Consider the following 21,407-nt stretch of genomic DNA (forward strand, 5'->3'; position numbering starts at 1 on the left):
TGCCACTTGAAGGGAATGTTCCTTGCATGAGAGAAAGCTGATTTACTGAAGTAACGAAAAAACCAGACATCATTAAAATCAGTACACTGAAAAAACTACCAGTTAACAATTACCACCTAATGCTGGAAAACATTAAGTTTACAGCCAGGTGTTTCAACTGCTGGTTACTCTAAGCACTCGATTTGTTGCGGTTGAGAACAACTGTGGAGTCTTTTTTACTTCCACCGTTTTCATTTATTTAAGAGTCTACTTTACCGAACAATGTGTACAATGTTTCCCAAAAAGCATTAATTGTAGATTCCAGAACCTATAAGGACTGCTTTACTATGTAAGGTGGAGGGGCAGGGGGAAGAATATGCTAAGGAAGACATACTGCATGTTAGTATTTTCACCTAATGCAGAGCTTAAGAAATTAGCAATTTACCTAGTTCCAAAACGTCTGAAGGCAAGAGATATGAACTCTTACTGCAACAAAAGTCTTTCAATTTCTTCTCCAAAACCCCTGCTTCTTTCTTCTGTGAGTATCTCCGAATATAAAAGTGGCATGGATTTATAACATGGCTTACAAACACTAGCTCTGTTGAATCTGAGTAAGACATAAAACAGATTACCAAACACTCTTCAAGTGACTCCAACAGATATTATTAGACATGTGATTAGGTTTATGTTGCATTAATCATAACATTACCTCAAATAGCTTTTAATCTGACAAGTCTGCTCACATTTCTTTCAAACTAGTTACCATGTTTGTTTTCTGATTGAATCTGCTCTTTTGAACTACCTCCCTTATGCAACCTGGCAAAACAAAAAGCTGTCTCACTGCTTACAAAGTGGTAGACTGATTAAGTAGATAATTTAGTTTGTACTCCCTCTATTTAACAGAAATATGAAGATTCTAGAAAGCAAATTACAGAGGCTAATACTCCTACCTTTAAGAACAGGTATGCTAAGAACTTTTGTGCAGTTACTCAGTGATAATGCATGAAGATCAAGGAATGGCCTAAAGCTAGCCAAGAGATGACCGTATTTAACACAGTACTTCTACTAAATATCCAAATCCTTTGTACTGCAGGTACCTCCCTTGATTTGGGATCTGAAATGCAGATTTCTTTTTCTGAAGCTACTCACCAAAGGTGATGGATGGGTCAGAAGGTTTTGGAAGCCCAGCAACTCAATTCCTACAAGAGTATTTTACACCAAAAAACTTCCTGCAAAGAGTGGATGGCATCATCTAGATCCAATGCCACCTGTGTGACTGATCAGGGCACAGCAGAAAGATCCAGTATTGCACAAAAGACTTAATTTAGCATATTACTGACAGAAGCAATCACGAGGTAACTCTGTCATTATTTCATCTCTTAAGATCTTTTTCTCTAGCAAGTATGTGAGAGAGACTCAAACTTAAGTGTCTGGTAAGGCTTAAACATCACACAACTGTGATAGCTGTGAGGTGCTTCTCTCTTCATTAGAACTCTGATGTCCAATAAAAGGTGAGCACACACTACACTAGCTTCAGTATGGGCATTAGGAGAATTTCTCTGCTAACTGCTTATTTCCACAGAATTTGTTATGGACTTGAACTGCTCAAATTCCCTAATACTCTGTCAAGTCTCATTAAAAGCAGCCAGTGAATTCACAACTTATTAGACAGGACATTGTCAGGGGAGAGCACATTTATATGACTCTGAGGTTAAAAAAAAGAAAACCCCAAACAAAAAAACCCCACCAAATAAAAAACCCAAACCCAAACCAAAAAGTGCAATTTCCTTAATCTTTATTCTTTGCTAATGTTATTCTGTGTCCTTGATAAAGGCACATCTTTTTGCAGCAGCGTCTCTTCCTCTGCCAGTTCTTAGGTCAGTTTCTTTCTCTCCCAATACCGCGATCTCTACTCTTCAACTTCCATTATCATTCACACTCAAAAACGAACATAGCTCAAAGCACCGCACAAACTGTCTACAGAACTTTTGCACAAAGCAACTTCCTCAAATTACTCTGTTTTGCATGTTTGTATGTTCACTCATAATTCAGAAAACCAAACATCAAGACAACAGTTCAAAATTCAGTACATAAACTACTGACCTAAGAAACGGGTCCCACTGTTCACAGCAAGCACTGCTATCATTATGTCAAATATCTGCCAGGTGTTGAGAAACACTGCCAATTTTGAGTGCCTGAAGTTGCTTGGAAATTCCTGTAATCCATCTTCCAACTAAGTGGTTTTATGGTAAATCTTAAAAGATGGTACAGTCTTTACAGTAGCAAGGAGAGCAGACCAGGGAGTGCTTTTGCAAAGCAAAACTGCTAATAATAAGATCTACACTGAAAGTACCTCACAGACTAGTTTTAACTGGAAGGAAATCAATTCATGTGCCCCAAGCATGCTCTTACATGTGAGCAAATACATGTGACGGACAGTCAGGAGATCTGCTTCCTGGTACATTCCTCATGCCAACTAGATTTGTCATGTAGAATACGTGTGTGTCCAACTCTCCAACAAATTCCAGTGTCTGCTCTCACTGCCTAGAGGATGGGCCCCTTCTAGGAAACTAAACCATTCACCAGATAGGAAAATCACTAACCAGCTTTGTGTTGAAAAGGTGTTTCCTTCTTGAAGATTTTCTTCCTCTGTTCATCAGCAAGATATTCTGTGGGAATCTCTGTTTATTCGTTTAGAAGAACAGTTTAATGACTTAGGTTAGTTAAGTATTTATACATGTGTAGTAAAGCAGCAAACACAGTGAAGAGAAATGACATGTATTGTAAGGGTACTGCAAAGGCAAAAATTCTCAGATGTGACTAAAACCGATGCAGGCTCAGCAACTATGTGCACATGACCAGCCCACATGCTAACTCCAAGATTGCAAAACTAACATTGAAATTCTTAGATTCAGGAATCATGCAAAACTCGTACAACACTGCAGTGTGAAGGAATTTTGTTCTGACAGAAGTTTTGTGAAGTCCACTGGGATTCTGGAATATGCTGTTTTATACAGCCGTGCCCAAGCTCTGAAATCTACTTCACCTTAATCACACCTACATGCTTCCACTACTACTGTCATGTACCTCCCCTACCCTCTCCCTCATCCTCCCTCATCGGGATTTTCTAGGTATGCTGTGGACACAGAATGCTCTGAAGTGAAGCATCTTAACTAGAGTATGGGGCTCATCTATCTATTCCTCCTATTATCTAATTGGCATTACCATGTTCCAACTTAGAATACATACAATAATTTCGGTTGGAAAAGACCTTTAAGATCATCAAGTCCAACCATAAACCTAGCACTGACAAGTCTACCACTGAACCACATCCCCAAACACCACACCCATACATATTTTAAATGCCTCCAGGGATGGTGACTCAACTACTTCCCTAGGCAGCCTCTTCTAATGCCCGACAACCCTTTCGGTAAAGAAATTTTTCCTAACATCCAGTCTAAACCTCTCCTGGACCAACATGAGGATGTTCCATCTCGTCCAATCACTTGTTACTTTGGAGAAGAGACCAACACCCACCTCACTACAACCTCCTTTCAGGTAGTGGTAAAGAGCGATGAGGTCTCCCCTCAGCCTCCTCTTCTCCAGGCTAAACAACCCCAGTTCCCTCAACCTCTCCTCAGAATATCTGCTCTCCAGACCCTTCACCAGCTTCATTGCCCTTCTCTGGACACACTCCAGCACCTCAATGTCCTTCCTGTACTGAGGGGCCCAAAACTGAACACAATATTCAAGGTGCGGCCTCACCTTGTGCCAAGTACAGGGGCAAAATCACTTCCCTACTCCTGCTGACCACACTGTTCCTCATACAAGCCAGGATGCTGTTGGCCTTCTTGGCCACATGGGCACACTGCTGGCTCATACTCAGCTGGCTGTCAGCCAGCACCTCCAGGGCCTTCTCTGCTGGGCAGCTCTCCAGCCACTCTTCCCCAAGCCTGTAGTGTTGCATGGGGTTGTTGTGACCCAAGTGCAGGACCAGGCACTTGGCCTTGTTGAACCTCATACAATTGGCCTCAGCCCATCGATCCAGCCTGTCCAGGTCCCTCTGTAGGGCCTTCCTACCATCAAGCAGATCAACACTCCCACCCAACTTGGTGTCATCTGCAAACTTACTAAAGGTGCACTTGGTCGCCTCATCCAGATCATTGATAAAGATATTAAACAGAACTGGCCCCAAAACTGAGCCCTGGGAACCCCACTCGTGACCAGGCACCAACTGGATTTAGCTCTGTTCACCACAACTCTCTGGGCTCCGTCAGTACCCTTGGGTGGATCCCATCTGGCCCCATAGACTTATGTGTGTCAAAGTGGTGTAGCAGGTCACTAACCATTTCCCCTTGGATTATGGGGGCTTCATTCTGCTCCCTGTCCCCGTCTTCCCGCTCAGGGGGCTGCGTACCCCGAGAACAACCGGTCTTACTGTTACAAGACTGAGACAAAGGCGGCACTCAGGACCACAGCCTTTTCTTCAACCTCTGTAACTATTGTTCCCCCCCAGCAGCCAGTAAAGGATGGAGATTACCTTTAGCCCTGCTTTTGTTGCTAAGGTATTTATAGAAACATTTTTTTAACTGTCTTTTACAGTAGTAGCCAGATGAAGTTCTAGCTGGGCTTTGGCCCTTCTAATTCTCTCCCTGCATAACCTCATGGCATCCTTGTAGTCCTCCTGAGTGGCCTGCCCCTTCTGCCAAAGGTCATAAACTCTCCTTTTTTTCCTGACTCCAGCCAAAGCTCTCTGTTCAGCCAGGCTGGTGGTCTTCACCACTGGCTCACCTTTCAGCATGTGGGGACAGCCTGCTCCTGAGCCTTTAAGATTTCCTCTTGAAGAACATCCGGCCTTCCTGGACTCCTTCACCCTTCAGGCCTGCCTTTCAAGGGACTCTGTCAACCAGGCTCCTAAACAGGCCAAAGTCTGCCCTCCAGCAGTCCAAGGTGGCAGTTCTGCTGCCCCCCCTCCTTACTTCTCCAAGAATCAAAAACTCATCATTTTGTGATCGAGCTGTCACATTACCCACAAGTCCTTCTCTGTTTGCAAACAACAGGTCCAGTGGGGTGCCTTCCCTAGTTGGCTCACTCACCAGCTGTGTGAGGACATTATCTTCCACACACTCCAGGAACCTCCTAGACTGTTTCCTCTCTGCTGTATTTCCAGCAGACATCTGTAACTTGAAGTCCCCCATGAGAACATGGTGAGACTTCTCCCAGCTGCTTATAGAATATTTCATCCGTCTCTTCATCCTTGTTCCTAATTCCTTCAGCCCTATCCCTGAGCACCTCCTGGACACCAGCTCAGTAGGCTTTGCTGGGCTCGCTCCAGCCTGACAGTGACTTTCAGCACCGCAGGGTCCAAAGCTGGATACAGTACTCCAGACTCCATCTCACAAGAGCCTAAGAGAGGGGAAGGATCACTTCCTGCAGCTGTTAGCTATGCTATTACTAATACAGTCCAGGGAAAACCTGACGAGCTGAAGAACTTAGTTGTTATTTCCAGCTAACATAGGACAATGCCCTGTGAGAAGATTCAGGAAGCCAAGGGATCTGCCAGAATAGCATCCTCCAGGAGCCGAAGTCAGAAACTGAGGCTGACTGTAACCACTAAGAGGAAAGAGAATCATTCAGACAGACACAGGAACTTGTGACCCCTCTTTGAGAGGACTTGTGTTAAAGTTTTCACTAAGCTAAGCTGAAGGAGGACAAAAAAGAAATTATCTTAGCTCAAAGGAAGATAAAGTGAAATACAGACATAGTTAAAGAATTCATATGAGCCTACTGTAACTACAAACACAGAACATAGTACAAACCATGTAAATAACATCATGCTCAACAATGGAACACTGAATGAAACAAATTAAGAAACTTACTTTCTAGGTCATCTTCAAATATTGCTTCTATTATGACATCAGGGCTGGATGGAGACATGGGGAGAGCAGGAATACTTTGATGACGTATCACAGGAAGTGTTTCTTGCACTTCAGTATTTTTCACTTCTTTCTGAACACCGAGTTTATTTGCAAGAGCTTTTATTTTATTTTCTCTGCTAAGTGCTGGAAACATATTCTCTACAGATGACTGAGTATCACAGCCTGGCATTTCTTCATTGTCATCAAGGATAAGAGTGCGTTGTCCATTATCTTCACTGTATTTGGGAAAACATTTATTTGGAGACAAATTAATATAACCTTGCCTGTTTTCAGAAATGTACCCGAGTCAAAGTAGAGGTTTTACTAAGAACGTATCACTATGTTAAGGAAACGCTTCGTAAGAGCTGGTTGAAATAACCTGTTATGTTTTTGAATGTGAAGACAACAAAAACAGTAATATGGTTTCTGAAACCTAAAAAGGATTGGCGCAGAAATGGCACATAGTCTTGACCACAGCTCAGTACAAGAGCTACCCTGCTTAAATGATCAGACACCACAGGTACAAATACAAACTATTTGAAACAAACTGTAATGGTGTGATAGTTCATGTTAAAAACAAAAGGCATGTCAGATGCTTTTGCACTAACAGTTACTCTTCACTGTAATCTGCAGGATTTTCAAATATTACAGTATGCAATAAGCCTCTTTTAAAGTAACAAGTGCTAACTACAATGGCCTTAAAAAAATCAATTTCATGTTCTCAAGTTTTTGCCGAAGACTGTGGGGAAAAATAAACAGACTAATAAAATAAAAGCAATTTTAATTTTGAAGATAAAAGCCAGGTTTTTCTCTGGTTCAAGTTCATCTCAAGTACTTTCACATTTGACTTAATCAGTATTTAGACTACGAAGTAGAAATACTATCAATTTTAGTACCTGCTGTTGATTTTAGAGATTTATTTACACTTTTATGAAGTAATTTTCATATGCTGAAATGATAAACATCTCTATTATGTGTACTATGAACGTGTAGATGTGGTGCTTAGGGACATGGGTTAGTGGTGGACTTCGCAGTGTTAGATTTACAGTTGGACTTCATCTTAAAAGGTCTTTTCCAACATAAATGATTCTATGGTTGTATCACTAAATGCCAGCCAAAGCTGAGAAACACACAGCATAAAAAAATCTAGATAACTTAATTGATACAGTGAAATACAGTTGGGTGAAACACAAGTAAAACTGAAATGTCAGAATTGAAACACTAACTGGACTAACTGGAATGCTGATTGAAATACCAGCATCTGAAGTTTTGCTTTATTTCATTATACTCTTAACAAACGCATAAGCATATACAGATTTATTTTTTATTTTTATATTTGTTCTCCAATAAATATTTAACCATTAGAAGAACAGGCAAGTTACCGTACCTCTCCTTTTTAGTTAAAAATACTTACTGCACTGTTGTTCCCCATTCAATCTTGCCCAAATTTGTTAACAATGATGTTATCTCATCAGTGTTTAGGAAGAATCTCGAGAGAAGAGAAGAAACGTTACAGAAGGTGACCTGAATACATAAACCTGACAGTTTGAGATGTACAATATTTTTCAGCACAATATTAATGGCAGGGCAAAATAAGAGATTAATTACCTACTCCATTTTCATTCTTCCACTCCTATTAACAACAGATTTGGTTGCTCATTTATCCTCACATTCATACTTAAGAAGCCTCTTGCCTTTTGCTTTCTCTCTCTCTCTCATGCACAGAATACTCCAACATTCACTTAACTGAGTTTTCACACCTATACCCGGTTTACTTCAATAAATTATTCTACATGGAGGAAAAGAATTCTCCAACAGTCCTGAAGAACAAAACCATAACTGAAGTCCAAAATGACTGTTCTTTTTGTTCTGTTTATTGTTACACTAATAAACAGCTGTTTCCTTTACCAATGAAAGCTAGCAATATCTTCTAAGTACTTTTACAGTTAGCCTAACAGAACTGTGAATATAACTTCATTCAATCAAATCCTTAGCTTTGCCGTCTGGTTATGATGAATAATTTCTGAAAACAGAAGTGTAAACAGTATTTTCTTCTCCCCCCTGCCCCTTCAGGAATGTATCTACCCTTCATTCTAAAGTATTTTAATTCTATGGAACGTGTCTCAACTCTTACACACCTCCTAGCTGTGAGCTTTTTCACCTTTGGTGTTATTTTGGAGTGGCACCAGCATGCAGGCCTTTATACTTATCCTTCATCAGAACTCCTTTTTCCCATTTTGTTCAAGTTCTTAAAAGGTCTTCCAATACAAACAAATTTGATTTTGTCATATTTTAGCTTTCTTCTAGGTTGGAAGAGTTTGCCACTGTGCATTTAAATAGGCTTCTCTGAAACTCTCTTCCAACACTAACATTATGTTCAAAACGAATCCTACCAAGTCACTTAAGTTTACTAAAATATGTTTAAAGATTCCTTTATCCACATTCTAATGACTCAACTAACATATGACAGGAGTCATAATTTTTGTCAAGCATTGAACAGGCTGCCCAGGGAAGTGGTAGAGTCACCATTCCTGGAGGCATTTGGCTGAGAATGTTGGGGTTGTTCAGCCTGGAGAAGAAAAGGCTCCGTGGAGACCTTATTGTGGCCTTCCAGTACTTAAAGAAGGCTTATGAGAAAGATGGGGACAAACTTTTTAGCAGGGCCTGTTGCAGTAGGACAAGGTTTAATGGTTTTAAACTAAAAGAGAGCAGATTTAGACTAGATATAAGGAAGGAATTTTTTACAGTGAGGGTGGTGAAATACTGGAACAGGTTGCCCAGAGAGGTTGAGGGATGCCCCATCCCTGGAAAGATTCAGGGTCAGGTTTTCTCTGGTGGTACCAAGCTAGGAGGAGTGGCTGATACGCCAAAAGGCTGTGCTGCCATCCAACAAGACCTGGACAGGCTGCAGAGCTGGACCTAATGAAATTCAGCATGAGGAAGTGTAGGGTCCTGCACCTGGGGAACAACCCCATGCACCAGTACAGGCTGAGGATTGACCTAATGGAAAGTGGCTCTACTGAGGACCTGGGAGTGCTGGTGGACAGCAGGCTGACCCTGAGCCAGCACTTTGCCCTGGTGGCCAAGGACAACGGTATCCTGGGATGCATAAAAAGGCATGTGGCCAGCAGGTTAAGGGAGGTTATCCTCCCCCTCTACTCCACCATAGTGAGGCCGCATCTGGAGTACTGTGTCCAGTTTTGGGCCTCCAAGTTTAAGAAGGACAGGGAACTGCTGGAGAGAGTCCAGTGGAGAGCTACCAAGATGATCAAGGGACTGAGGCATCTCTCTCATGAAGAAAGGCTGAGAGACCTGGGTTTGTTCAGCCTGTAGAAGACTGAGGGGGGATCTTGTCAATACTTACAAATATCTGAAAGGTGGGTGTCAAGAAAATGGGGCCAGACTCTTTTCAGTGGTGCCCAATGACAGGACAAGGGGCAATGGCACAAGTTGGAACACAGGGAGTTCCACCTCAGTATGAGAAAAAACGTCTCATGACAGAGCAGTGGAACAGGCTGCCCAGAGAAGTTATGGTCTCCTTCCCTGGAAATATTCAAAACCTGCCTGGACGTGTTCCTGTGCCCCCTGCTCAAGCAGGGGAGTGAGAAAAGATATCTCCAGAGGTCCCTTCCAACCCCTACCATTCTGTGATTCTGTGGATGGAGCTCTGAGGAACCTGACGTAGTTGATGATGTCTCTGCTCATTGCAGGGTAGTTGGACTAGATGACCTTTGACAAGTCCTTTCTGACCCAAACTATTCTGTGATCTAAAACATGTTTAGACATGGCACTTAGGGACATGGTTTAGTGGTGCACTTGGTAATGCTTTGTTAACTGCTGGACTCGATCTTAAGGGTCTTTTCCAACCTAAATAATTCTGTGATATTTTTCACACTTTGCCCGCAATTAATCAACTTTGAGCTTCATTCCTTTATGCCAGTCAGAATCTGATGGCACACAAACACTCTGGAGCCCAGAGCGGTTCCATGTCCTAAAATATAATGGAATCCCCAAGATGTTCCAACCTAACACCATCTTCATTCTGTCCCTCCTTCATCATTCCTGAATATGGCCTTTAAACACTAAGATTACAGTACTCTGACCAGCGTTATGACCAAGCTGCATAAGGTCAGCTGTACCACAGCCATGACGTATTTTCTTGCTCATTTCTTGTACAGAAATCGTATTTGTCACTTCCAATGAGGGCATCATGATAATGGGGACTTTTTCACAAATTTCTTCGTAGCCATCAGTGCCCCAAAAAGCATTTAAGTCTTTCCTGAAGGTGAGAAACAGATTTATTTTTTTAAAAAAATAATTAAGCCATTATTTCCCCTATTTATACTTGTAAAGGAAGGAGCAGAATTTTAGGAGTGGCAGAAGTCTGTCAATAATTTTTAAATGCATATATTTTTGTTTATATAGCAGCAAATTGTATGTGCTTTCTCCCTGATGCCTCGAAGCAAGGCTACTCTGCATCGTTAGTGATGAGTTTATATACACCTGAACCAGTGGTTTTTCAGTAAAATGCAAGCGAAGCAGCTTGATTTCTGTTGTTTAACTGTTATATGAACAGTTTTTGTAATTAAGATAACCAGTCCATCCATTTATCTCCCAATATACCTCCCACTCCGGTCATTTACCTTGGAGATATTTTTTCCTTCAAATTATTCACTCTTGAGAGCTCAGCCCCAACTGGCAACTTTAAATTATAAAGAACCTGAAATTCAGAAGTACAGTCTTAGCTTCTATTATACAAAAAGCACATTATACAGGCACCTATTATTTACAAAATGGCGAAGCCACAGTGTGACATCTTTAATTTTACAGAAAAAAAACCCCAAGAGTTTACTCACTAACAGCTAATAGCCAATTCTCAATTATGTCTTCTTACATTGCTATGACCTATTGGTCAGGGATTTTGTAATGTTAGCATGTAAATAAGAGCAGGAGTCAGATTTTTCTTTTGTATGAAGAGCTACTGATAAGGCAACTTCTAAGTAAGAAGGCAGGCCTATGGGAGGACAGTGGTGCAGCTCCCAGAAGTCACACTGGGCAAGACAGAGGCAAATGACAGAAAAAAGGAAGAGATCAGACTTCTCTTCTGGGTCAGATGAGAAAGACTAATTTTCTTCATATGGCAAGTGATAACTGGATGCAGGGAACATGCCAGTTTAAAAATCACAGTTTCAAAGAATGACGAGATCAGTGACTAATTATTTTTTCAACACAAGGACTACAAAGACTCCAAATGAAATAACTGGGTGGCACATTCAGAAAGAACAGAGGGAGTTATTTCATAAACACCTCATGTTAAAATGTGGAACTCTGCTACTGCATATGAATACATACATATAATGTACCTATGTACACCCCACATTACACTGCCACAAGCATTATGAAGACATTCAAGGAAGTGTTAACACAAGCTTATGATACAATGAGGTAATGTTTACTCAGTGTAATGACCCTGATGTATCCTAGTGATCGTAAAATCCTTAGCCTTCAACCTCCTACACTAAATGCCCAGGTTCTTAGATTCTTCCTCCAAGCATCTTTTCCTCTGTTTTCAGAGACAGGAGACTTCAGAGGATGGACCTTTGGTCTGAAACAGCACGGCAGGTAGCCATGGTTTCTTTGAACAGCAGATATGAAGGGGAGAAAGAATGAAGTAAACGCCTGGGACCAAGAGGATCAGGAGAGCATGGCTATTAATTCTGGAGTAGTTCAGTGAGAAGGTTGAAGAGCTCTGGAATGGTAAGGCTTGACAGACTTCTGAAGTGCTGAAAGCACTGCCCTTTCACTGATCAGTACCATGTCACAGTTTTCCTGTCCTCCCCCTCCATTTGCTGTTTTGGATAGCAAGCTCTTCAAGGCAAGGACTGTCTTTTTTGTTTCACATCAGTCACCAGACCCTAATTTGTGACCAAGACCAAATATAGCCTCTCTGTGTGTGTGCAGAGGTGGGGTAAGGATATATTACTGCAAAAATCTCAATGCTGAAGTCAAACTGAAAGACTGATCACAGAAACTTGCAATCCAAATTTGATTGTATTCATTAAAAATAAATTATTTCACAGTGCAAGAATGTAACTACCTGAGCGAGATCACAATAGGTTCTTATAGAAGGTGTAATTTTTAATTCCTTTGCAATCCTAATGGCACCAATCAAGCACTTTTTCTTCTCTTCAATGACTTCCTTAGCTTTTGCAATACCAGCACTGTAGTTGTTGATGTTCCTCACTAATTCTGCACACAACTTCTTTTTCCTGTATTAAAAACATCACTTTTCAGAATTTAGTAAACACTCAGCAAAAGATGCAAACTTCAACTATAACACACAATTGATAGTTATACCACAATACAAAGTGGATACATCTCACACAGAAGTATAATATTCCTCTAACAGTGAAAAGCTGAAAGCATGGAAAATCCACTTAATAATCGGAGGAACCACAAAAGTTAAAAGAGTTCACACTGAAAAACACGGTTCAGATAAATTTTTAATAAAAGTTTAAAGCACTCTTCCACTGAAACCTTCTGATATTTCCATACACATCCAACTGAAAATTAAACAGCTGGATTTTGCAATTCAGTCTATTAAGATATCAGGTCCTCCTCTTACAGGTTCTTCTGGAATCCTAAGCTTTGATACCCTCCCCCAAATCTGAAGATACAAATATTTTTCAAAATTAAGAAATGAAGTGTCCTTGGGCTTCTATCAGCTTGAAAATTTGCTGAAAGTGTTTTAAAAAGTTATTCTCGCTATTAAACCAATCATCCACTAATGGCAGTATCAAAAAACCTTTGTAACTGAGCTATTTCAGAATACTCTTAATGCTGTTAGTTTTCTAAGTTTTTTCTTTCTGAAGGAGCAGAGGCTGCATATGCTAGTGTTTTCCAACCATGCATACCAGCTCCAAGATGCCACTATGAAAAGGTAGAAGCATTGCACAAAAATTAAAGACAGGCATTATGAAATACTGCTATGAGGAAGACTGACATTTCATTTAGAATTCTTTTATCTGAATTGGAAACAACAGCTTCATAAAAACAGCTCACCCCCACCATCCTCCAAACCAGATTACTACCTTGACAGGAGAGAAGTAACAAGTTCATCAAATGTTCTATCTGCAGTTTCTGCAACTTTGTCTCCTTCCTGCTTCACTTTCAATTCCAAGTATTTCAGCATCTATTTCATTCAGTATTGAATAAACATGTATTTACTATGTATTTATTCATTATTTCATTATTCTCACATTACTTTTTTAAAAATTCAGAACAGAACGGAAGCAATGGACAGCATGACAGCAATCAAGTCCAGCAGAAAGACTGACACTAAACCACACTGTGGTTAGTTAAAAAAAGAGATGGCAAATCAGAGGATAACTACATAATGTAATGTAAGAAAAACTACAGCTCATTAATCCCTTTGTTTTCTCTAACTTCTAGTCAGCTCGCACTGTCCGGATCCTCATGACAACTGAAGTCTTTAGCTCTGTGAGGGAAGAAACACATAGATCTTGGGCCCACTGCCTCACTTTCCTTACTTGACATTCTAAATATAGCACCACACAGAAAACTAGCGTGCTAAGATTTCTATTGCTTTTTTTTGTTTGTTTGTTTGGTTTTTTTAAACTCATTGTGAGCATAAAGGGAAAAAACAAAGATTCTTCCTCTGGCTAAGCATCAGTTTTGTCAGGGTAGTTACATTTAATGAAGACACTATGGAAAAAAATCTCAGTAATGTGACCTGCTTTTGCAATTCTCTGTCTTTGCTGAAAAGCTGTTGGAAGACCACAGGTGTATGCATGAGCTATTGTATTAGAGCTGCTGAAATGGTAGGTCTTTACAAGATGCTATTAGTATATGAATTAGGTATTTAACATAACTTTGCTTAACTGACAGACCAGCCATTGCAACCAAACAGGTTTTAAGGACACTTCATGCCCACTTACTAGAATGAATTTGCTTTAAGCTTTTGGGTCATTAAACGACTCTACACCTGGTATCTTAGAATACATCTAAAATGTAAACAGATGGTAAATACAGAACTGCAAGCTTTTCTACAGCACATTTAATAAGAGTTAAAGTTTAAATAGAATAATTAGCATTGATTAAGTTCATAGGTTACTCAGTAAAACCTATTAACAGCATTATCCAGTATTTTAGATTCTTCCTATATTATATATACTGTGCATAAAAATGCAGTACTTGATTGACATGTTTTGCATATTGCGTCTGTTAAAATGACTTCATTTGCCCATATAACTGCTTTCACACCTTTAACTCCAGAAAGGGGTATGGGAAAACCAGGAAGCTAGCACAGCTGCTAGAGCAAAAACAAATGCTGAATTTTAAACTGATCCAAGGAACCACAAGCTTAGTACTTAAAGACTGGCTTATATATGGTTCTGCTAAATATATGGATTGACCTAGTAACTTTAAATGCATAGGCTTTTGTACTCCCTTACAGACTATAGCCTGAAGTTTAAAGTTGTATGTTCACAGAAATAGCATAAACAGTTGAAAGACAGAAGAGATGTTAAAACAAAGACAGTAAAACCGTGTTTAAATAGCGTGCTAACGCATGACTACTCACAACAAAAGCTTCAATCAAGGATACGATTTAGTATTTCATGATTTATTTAACTGATTTTCACCCACCTCATCTGCATCATTTAAGTGGCTGAGATTACAAATAGCTATGCACAACGCTTCATCAATATCTTCCACAGTTTTGCTGTCCTGGGGAAAGATTTGCCAATGAATATGAAGTTGCTCGTATGACTGGAAGACAAGACAGGCTATATTGTGGGTGACTGTAAGGCTCTGAGTGGTTCTACGGCTGCAAACAGGCCCAAAATACTTAGCTCACTTGAATTACACTGAGAAAATTTACATTGTAGTATTTCTGAGGCATGGGTTCTATCTTTTTTTGTTCGTTAAGTACATCCAATTTATTCGCACAGACACATACACAAAAAAACCCCAAATTAAAAGACAGTACATGAAGAAAAAGCAAGATAAAGTTACTAATACAGAGGAAATAAAAAATGCAAGATGGAAGAATGGGAATACTGCAGCCTAGAAAAAGTAAAGCAGTTAGTAATATCGTTTGGGCAAAACCAACAAAAAGGAAAATTGATGCAAGAAAAGACAATAAAATACTTGCATATGAATTGACACAGCAGCAAATGTACATACAGAAACATCTTATTTTGTCACTGCCACTACTAAAGCTAGTGTTAAGAGTACTGGCTAGAGTGCTAGTATTTTGCTAAAAGCAAAATGAGAACATCATCAGCTGGGGATGACCCAGCATGAGGGGTGGTCAGGGATGGTGCTTGGTAAGTGTGTCACTATTAGGCAGCCAGTTCACCTTGCCAAAAGGCAACTTAACTAACATGGAAACACCTCCAGTTTCTAAAAGGTTCCTCACTAGTGTTAAGGAGAACAAACACAAACTAGAAAGAAATTAAAGTTTAGAATTCAAAAACCTGGAACAGTTCTGTCTCTGTCCAGACACCGGTGTAAGTGAAAGGAACTGCTGCCCACAATCTGGGAGAGACCTGTGAGTTGCATACATCACTACGGAGTTTATTAAAGGAGTTTGTTGTCACTTCCATTTCTGGAACAAAAATTAACATATCTGAACATCTCAGACCAATTATGTCTCCTTCCTAGGAGCAGAAAAAGGGAAGAAAACCCCTCCTCCTGTTATGACTTAGATATTAACTGCATTCGGAATACTTCCCTATGACAACTATTCCCACTCTATTTTGAGCAGATGCAAGGCGACATAATTGGTAAAAATGTAATGGAGTTATATTGCTCCCTCTCTGCTTCATGGTTCTCATGATTATCAATGACGCAGTAATAAAAATAGTTCCAAAACTCAAAAAGACATGGATATACTCATTCAGTGATTTAAGAAACTATACTGCCAAAGATCTAGTAATCAGCTTAAGAAAATAATGTAGCAGTTAGCCTAGGATCTCAGTAAACGTGCATTTTCACGAGCTCAACAACTTTCTCAAAAAAACCCAAAATGTTCTGTCCACAGAAGAGGTGACTACTGTCAAAATACTACTTATGACCTCAAACTCAAGATATTCCAAAAATAACCTCAGGCTACTTCCTTTAATATTTTGCCAACACTAATATTTTAAGTTTAAGATAACATGACATGGCTTTATTTCAAACAGACTTAAAAAAAAAGTTCAGAAGAGAAAACCGTTTTCAAACTTTAATGGGCAACATAAAACTACCTAAGAAGCCAAGACAGACACTTGCAAGTTACAGGACATCTCCATAGAAGAAAACAGGACTGGCACAGGATGTATCATTCATTTCCATTTTATTCCGTCATTTAAAAATATCCACAATGTTAGCTGACCTGGCCTAAAACTTCACAAACCTCATTCAGAAAGATCAGGCCATCAAACTTAACAGAATGTTTCAAGAGAGATCCATTCATCCAACAACGTTGTGTCCTGAATGACTACTTTAAGGACGTTTTGCATGAGCCTTGCAGCAGTCTCAAATTTTTAAGAAATAAAAAAATTCCCAAACCAAATATTGTGAAGCCTCAGGTGGTTTTTTTGCCTTTTTTTTTTAAAAAAAGCTAAATTCTAAATACATAGTTTCACAGCCAGCTGAATGCACTAGTCCACCTCAGCTATGATCTGGTCGGGTTTGAGCTGTGTCCTTTTGTCAAGTTATTTTATTAACACTGTAGCTGCACAGTCATTTTGTGATAAGATGGAATAATAGCACCTACCTATTAAGGCTGCAAGTTTTTGATTTTTAAGAAGTGCATTATTAACTATGCATATACAAAAATAATGAGTGAAAATATAAGGAAGTTCCATATTAACACACCATGTCTGCTGATGGAACTAAAGTTGATTTATCCCTCAGCCCATCATTTGATGAAACGGGGTGCTGAAAATTTCTCTCTTCAGTACTGTGACTGAAAGGCCTGCAAAACAAAACTCTAAGGAAAAAACCTATACGTTTTAAACAAAATATCAAACTTCCCACAAATACTTTAGACACAATTTGAGTATTTAGAACTCTGTCATTAAATACATACACACACCATTTTCAGAACAGTAGGATTCACACTGTGGTATACTGCAGATACATAATTTTTCAAAAAGTTTCCTTTCTATTAGCATCATATTAAAATTCATCTTCAGTAACTATTTTTCATCTGACAATTTTGGCAAGGCTGAACAAAACCTTAGTAGGTGGTAGTGATTTTTCTTCTCAGAGTAAAAGGCATGGCTATTAACATTCCAGGATTCATTTTTCATTTGTTGCCCAAATATTTCCTTTAGATATCTGATATCCAATCATATATTGATCAGGCTGTTAAAATCTTTAGAATATGTGGCAGATTATACTAAAACCATCTACTGACAACCTCTTAGAAAGGCTTTTAAATTCTATTGTATGGTCACCTATCCCTGCTCTTCTGCGAAGTATGCACGCATCTGAATAGCTGTCAAGACTCTCACAAAAGCAGTCTGCGTAAACCAGCCCAACTACAGGAAGGAAGCGCTGTTTTTCATTCTTGTGCTTAATTTGCTGTTTCTGATGGACTGTGAGAGGCCTTGGAAAACACTGCTGTAGAGACTGACAGCCATACATGAAATCTTGAGCTTCTATTTTACTTTGGGCAAGGTTAGCCATGCATGCTAAATGCACCAATCTTGGAAGATAAACTTCCTATACTTCCCTTACAGAACATATCTGTATGGAACAGCTTCCTTATGTAATGCAGCTGTAAGAACTATCTGGGCCTAGTCTCATTTGTATCAACATGAATCTCCACAGCAATGTCAGTGGGGGGAAAGACACCCACTTGATAACTTCCTTCAGTTTCATATAAGCTAGACAAATTATTAAATTAATGTAATTTAGATTATGACGATACCACAGAACATACCACAGTAACATGACTGGTTAAGCAGAAGGTGCAATGGGAGCAGCAGTGGGGTGAGGGAAAGGAGGCACTTCAGTTGCACAGTCCTTCCTACTATAGCCTGGTATTTCAGCACTTCTCTGCTCTTCCTCTGAACCCTCATCAGGGAGTTACCAGAGTGTTTGGAAGAGAAAGTTCTAACATTTTCAAGCCAAACCAGTCTGTTTCCTGAGTACAAATAACATTTAATTGAAAGGCATCAAGTGTCAAGCAAGTTGTGTTCCCACAGTATTAGACACCCATACTGAGAACACATCAGTAAAGTTTAAACACTAAAAAAAAGAAAAAAAAAAGAAAAAAAAAGAAGAAAAAAGCCCAACCCAAACCAATCAGCCCAAGAAAAACAGCCTGAAGTGCTTGCCTGGTCAAGCCCTCCCCCCGTCTGGCATCTAAACCCATAAAAAACAGTTGAGTTTATAAAGGTTTACCTTGCTTGCCTTTGTGAGTTGCCACCACACGGACCAAGTTTAAAATCAGTTTTGGTCTAAATTCAGAGGGAAAAAGTAAAGCAAGTTCAAATAAAGCATTAAATCCAAGTCCCAGTAAAAGAAAAGTTCTATAAGCCTGTTTCCACCTTCAGTACCTGCCCCACATCCTATCTTTTGCATAAATTAAAAATTTAAAAAGCATTTAATATTTGTCCAAAATATGGATTTCTGTGAAATAGATGGCATTAGCATGTCATAACACACGAAAGATTCACCAACAGAGCATTTTTTAAAAATGCAGAAACAGTAACATATTCCTAAGTTACACACGGCTGTGCGAAGTGGTTTTTTTTTAAAAAAATCTTTTAAGTCCTTTTATTTGCAAGCCAACAGGGAAAGAGGGTTTTTTTAGTTAAAGCAAACAAAAAAACCACAACCCAAAAAACCCGAAAGAAACCCCCAAAAACCCCCATGTACATATGCACCACTTGCGTTCTTCACATTATGTGCAGACAACAGGGTGGAACAGAGTTGGCAACATGGGGTGCTAATGAGAACCATAAATTAAACTTTCCGAAAACCAGACTTCGGACATCAGATGCACACTGCACAGCTACACTGCATGATTAATGCTAGCAAGGACTTGCTGGGGAGCAGGTGGTTATAAAGTGCAGGCCCTTACCTCAGAGGGGACCTGAGCATGCTTTAATCATTTTGAATAAAAATCCAAAAGATCCTGTAATATCACTACTTCAGACCACCACAGCAACTACTGAACAGAAAGCTTTAGATCAACTTACTTCTGTAGAAGAGAAACCAAATAAGTCAGTGTATTCATCCTTCAGATCATCATGCAATGCTGTAAAAGCAAGCATAGGAAACACTTGACTGCAAACGTTGTTAACTGGAGAGCATCTTAATCAACGGCACAAACTGCAATACATGATCACTGGAGTAGCCTTCTATGTAGTATTCATCAAATTAACAGGAATTTGGACATTGACTTTTGTTAGTGACAGAATCTGAAAACTAGGAATAGAAGTCCAGACAAATAGATATGGAATTCATCTGGAATTACAAAAATTTACTTGCATTTAATGATTAGAGTTATCTGCATGATTAGCTATATTAGGTTGCTGCTACATTCAGGGCAGGATAAATACATGAAAGGAGAATGGCAAAAAGGTAAGAGAAAACATATATTCAAAATGTCTACCTATAGTACAGGAAAAAATAGTATCTAAAAAGCATACATAAAAACTACTTGCTCAACACAATTTTACAGCTCTTGGAAAAAAAGATTCTCAAGCAGAAAATCCCAGAAAAATGAGGTTTCTCTTAAAAAAAAACTTTTTAGTAGCTTTGTCAAGAAAAACAGCAGGAGGGAAAGAGAAAGGTAATGGTCATTCTTGCTGAGTACTGGAAATGTAGTAAATAAACAATGCATTAATCAAATCTGGCAGCCCATCTACTGTCTTATACAGACCATATAAAATACAAATTAACAGTGCATACCACAAAATTGCTAGAAATAAAAGTCAAGATCCAAAAGCCTTACCTTTCACATTCATGCCTTCTGACACATGACACAAATCCCTGTTTCTCTGAATCGATTCCGTAAAATCCTCTTCTAGTATCTTAAGACATTGCCTTCAGAAGTCAAAGTAAAAGTTTAAGATCATTAGGGATATCAACCAAACATAAATTCTGACTTCCAACTCTCTCAGAACTAAGCTTGCCCACTTTTTACCAAATTACATCATAGAAAGTGGCGCAGGTAATGCAACACGCACACAAAGTTTTTGTTACCCTCTTTTAACTGGAGAAGCAATTTACTTCTATGACACTGAATTCATGATCCATAAAGGTGGTACTAGAGAATGCAGAACCAGCATTTAGGGTAACTAGAACTAGCATTAATACATTGTTATATAATGAATTTTAATCACATACATTCTACAGTTAACTAAAAATATACTGAGCAAATCAACAGTGATTTATTTACTTGTAAAATATACACAGATCAATACGAGCTATTGATAGCCTAGTCACTCAGTATTTGACAACTTCTTAATCTGCATTTAAAAGGCCTTCCCTGAAACTATTCCAAATACTTTCTACAAACTGCATGTTGCACACACATAACACATAAAAATGGACTCACTCGCAACACTGCAGAATACAAAAAATATTTTCTACATTTCCTCTATACTATTTACTTATAATTATACATTCAGAACTTAAAAATAAAGCCAGTACAGTAATCTCAGAATTCACACACCTTATAGCTTTCATTTTCCGCCTGTTAAGTTCTTCATTACCATCATCCACCACGGAGAACTCTTTCTTTCTACTCATGATGGCGTCTGACTTTAAAAAAAACAAAAAGTGATGTCATCACTTGAGCAAATACTACAAGTTACCGACATCACTTCGCAAAGAGTAAAATGAAAAAAAATAGACACAACATTCATAGAAAACATACACCTACTTTTTCCTTGAAAAGCACATCTTTTAAATGGAGCAAAACACTGGCCTCTTTTGCACTATCCAGCTACTCCACTAGCTACAGCGCTCCACCTTACCACTACCACAGCCCGCAGGAGACACCGCTACTGATCTTCAAACCTCCTTCCTCTTCATATATCCTCAGCGTGATTCTCTTTTATGCATATCTCAAAACTCTAAGTTCACGCCCTGTTTGCAAGCCACCATATATAATGACCCGGCCTCTTTACCTTTAGGCCTGTTTTTATGTTTTTTTTTTCCAAAGAAAAACAAATAAACAAACAAAAAAACTACAGCAAACCTTTGGGTTGTGTGGTTTGGGGTTTTTTTTTTTTTTGCTGCTCAGCGGGAGAGGTACTCTTTCCTCCTAGCCTGCGCCCAGAGCACCACAGCAGCTGCAGGCGCCACGCGCCCGCCAGTGGAGACTGGAGCGAGGATATAGCGGGACGGCAGCTCCTCAGCACGAAGGAAAAACAACCACCCCGCGTCAAGGAGCCCCCCGCGCGCCAAAACAGCTACCCCAAGCACCAATCACCGAGCGCTACGTCAGCCCTCGATCCCATCGCAGCCAATCACGGCGAG

General features: G+C 39.4%; 1 protein-coding gene across 1 annotated transcript in view; it reads right to left on the minus strand.

The window, feature by feature from the left end:
• The window catches only part of RNF17 (ring finger protein 17), a 57,013-nt gene extending 35,863 nt beyond the window's left edge, over positions 1-21,150 (minus strand). The window contains exons 1-14 of the mRNA XM_064441223.1: positions 21,127-21,150; positions 20,599-20,687; positions 19,876-19,967; positions 19,118-19,176; positions 18,318-18,373; positions 16,782-16,881; positions 14,565-14,645; positions 12,989-13,089; positions 11,995-12,166; positions 10,541-10,617; positions 7,312-7,386; positions 5,859-6,133; positions 2,583-2,660; positions 425-586 (exon numbers count right to left, since the gene is read on the minus strand). Coding sequence (XP_064297293.1) covers positions 425-586; positions 2,583-2,660; positions 5,859-6,133; positions 7,312-7,386; positions 10,541-10,617; positions 11,995-12,166; positions 12,989-13,089; positions 14,565-14,645; positions 16,782-16,881; positions 18,318-18,373; positions 19,118-19,176; positions 19,876-19,967; positions 20,599-20,675 — 1,405 coding nt within the window. The 5' untranslated portion in view covers positions 20,676-20,687; positions 21,127-21,150. The remainder of the gene's footprint in view (positions 1-424; positions 587-2,582; positions 2,661-5,858; positions 6,134-7,311; positions 7,387-10,540; positions 10,618-11,994; positions 12,167-12,988; positions 13,090-14,564; positions 14,646-16,781; positions 16,882-18,317; positions 18,374-19,117; positions 19,177-19,875; positions 19,968-20,598; positions 20,688-21,126) is intronic.
• Positions 21,151-21,407: the final 257 nt, after the last annotated feature.

This window comes from Phalacrocorax carbo, chromosome 1 (genome assembly GCF_963921805.1).
Source record: "Phalacrocorax carbo chromosome 1, bPhaCar2.1, whole genome shotgun sequence".
NCBI classification, from domain to species: Eukaryota; Metazoa; Chordata; class Aves; order Suliformes; family Phalacrocoracidae; genus Phalacrocorax; species Phalacrocorax carbo.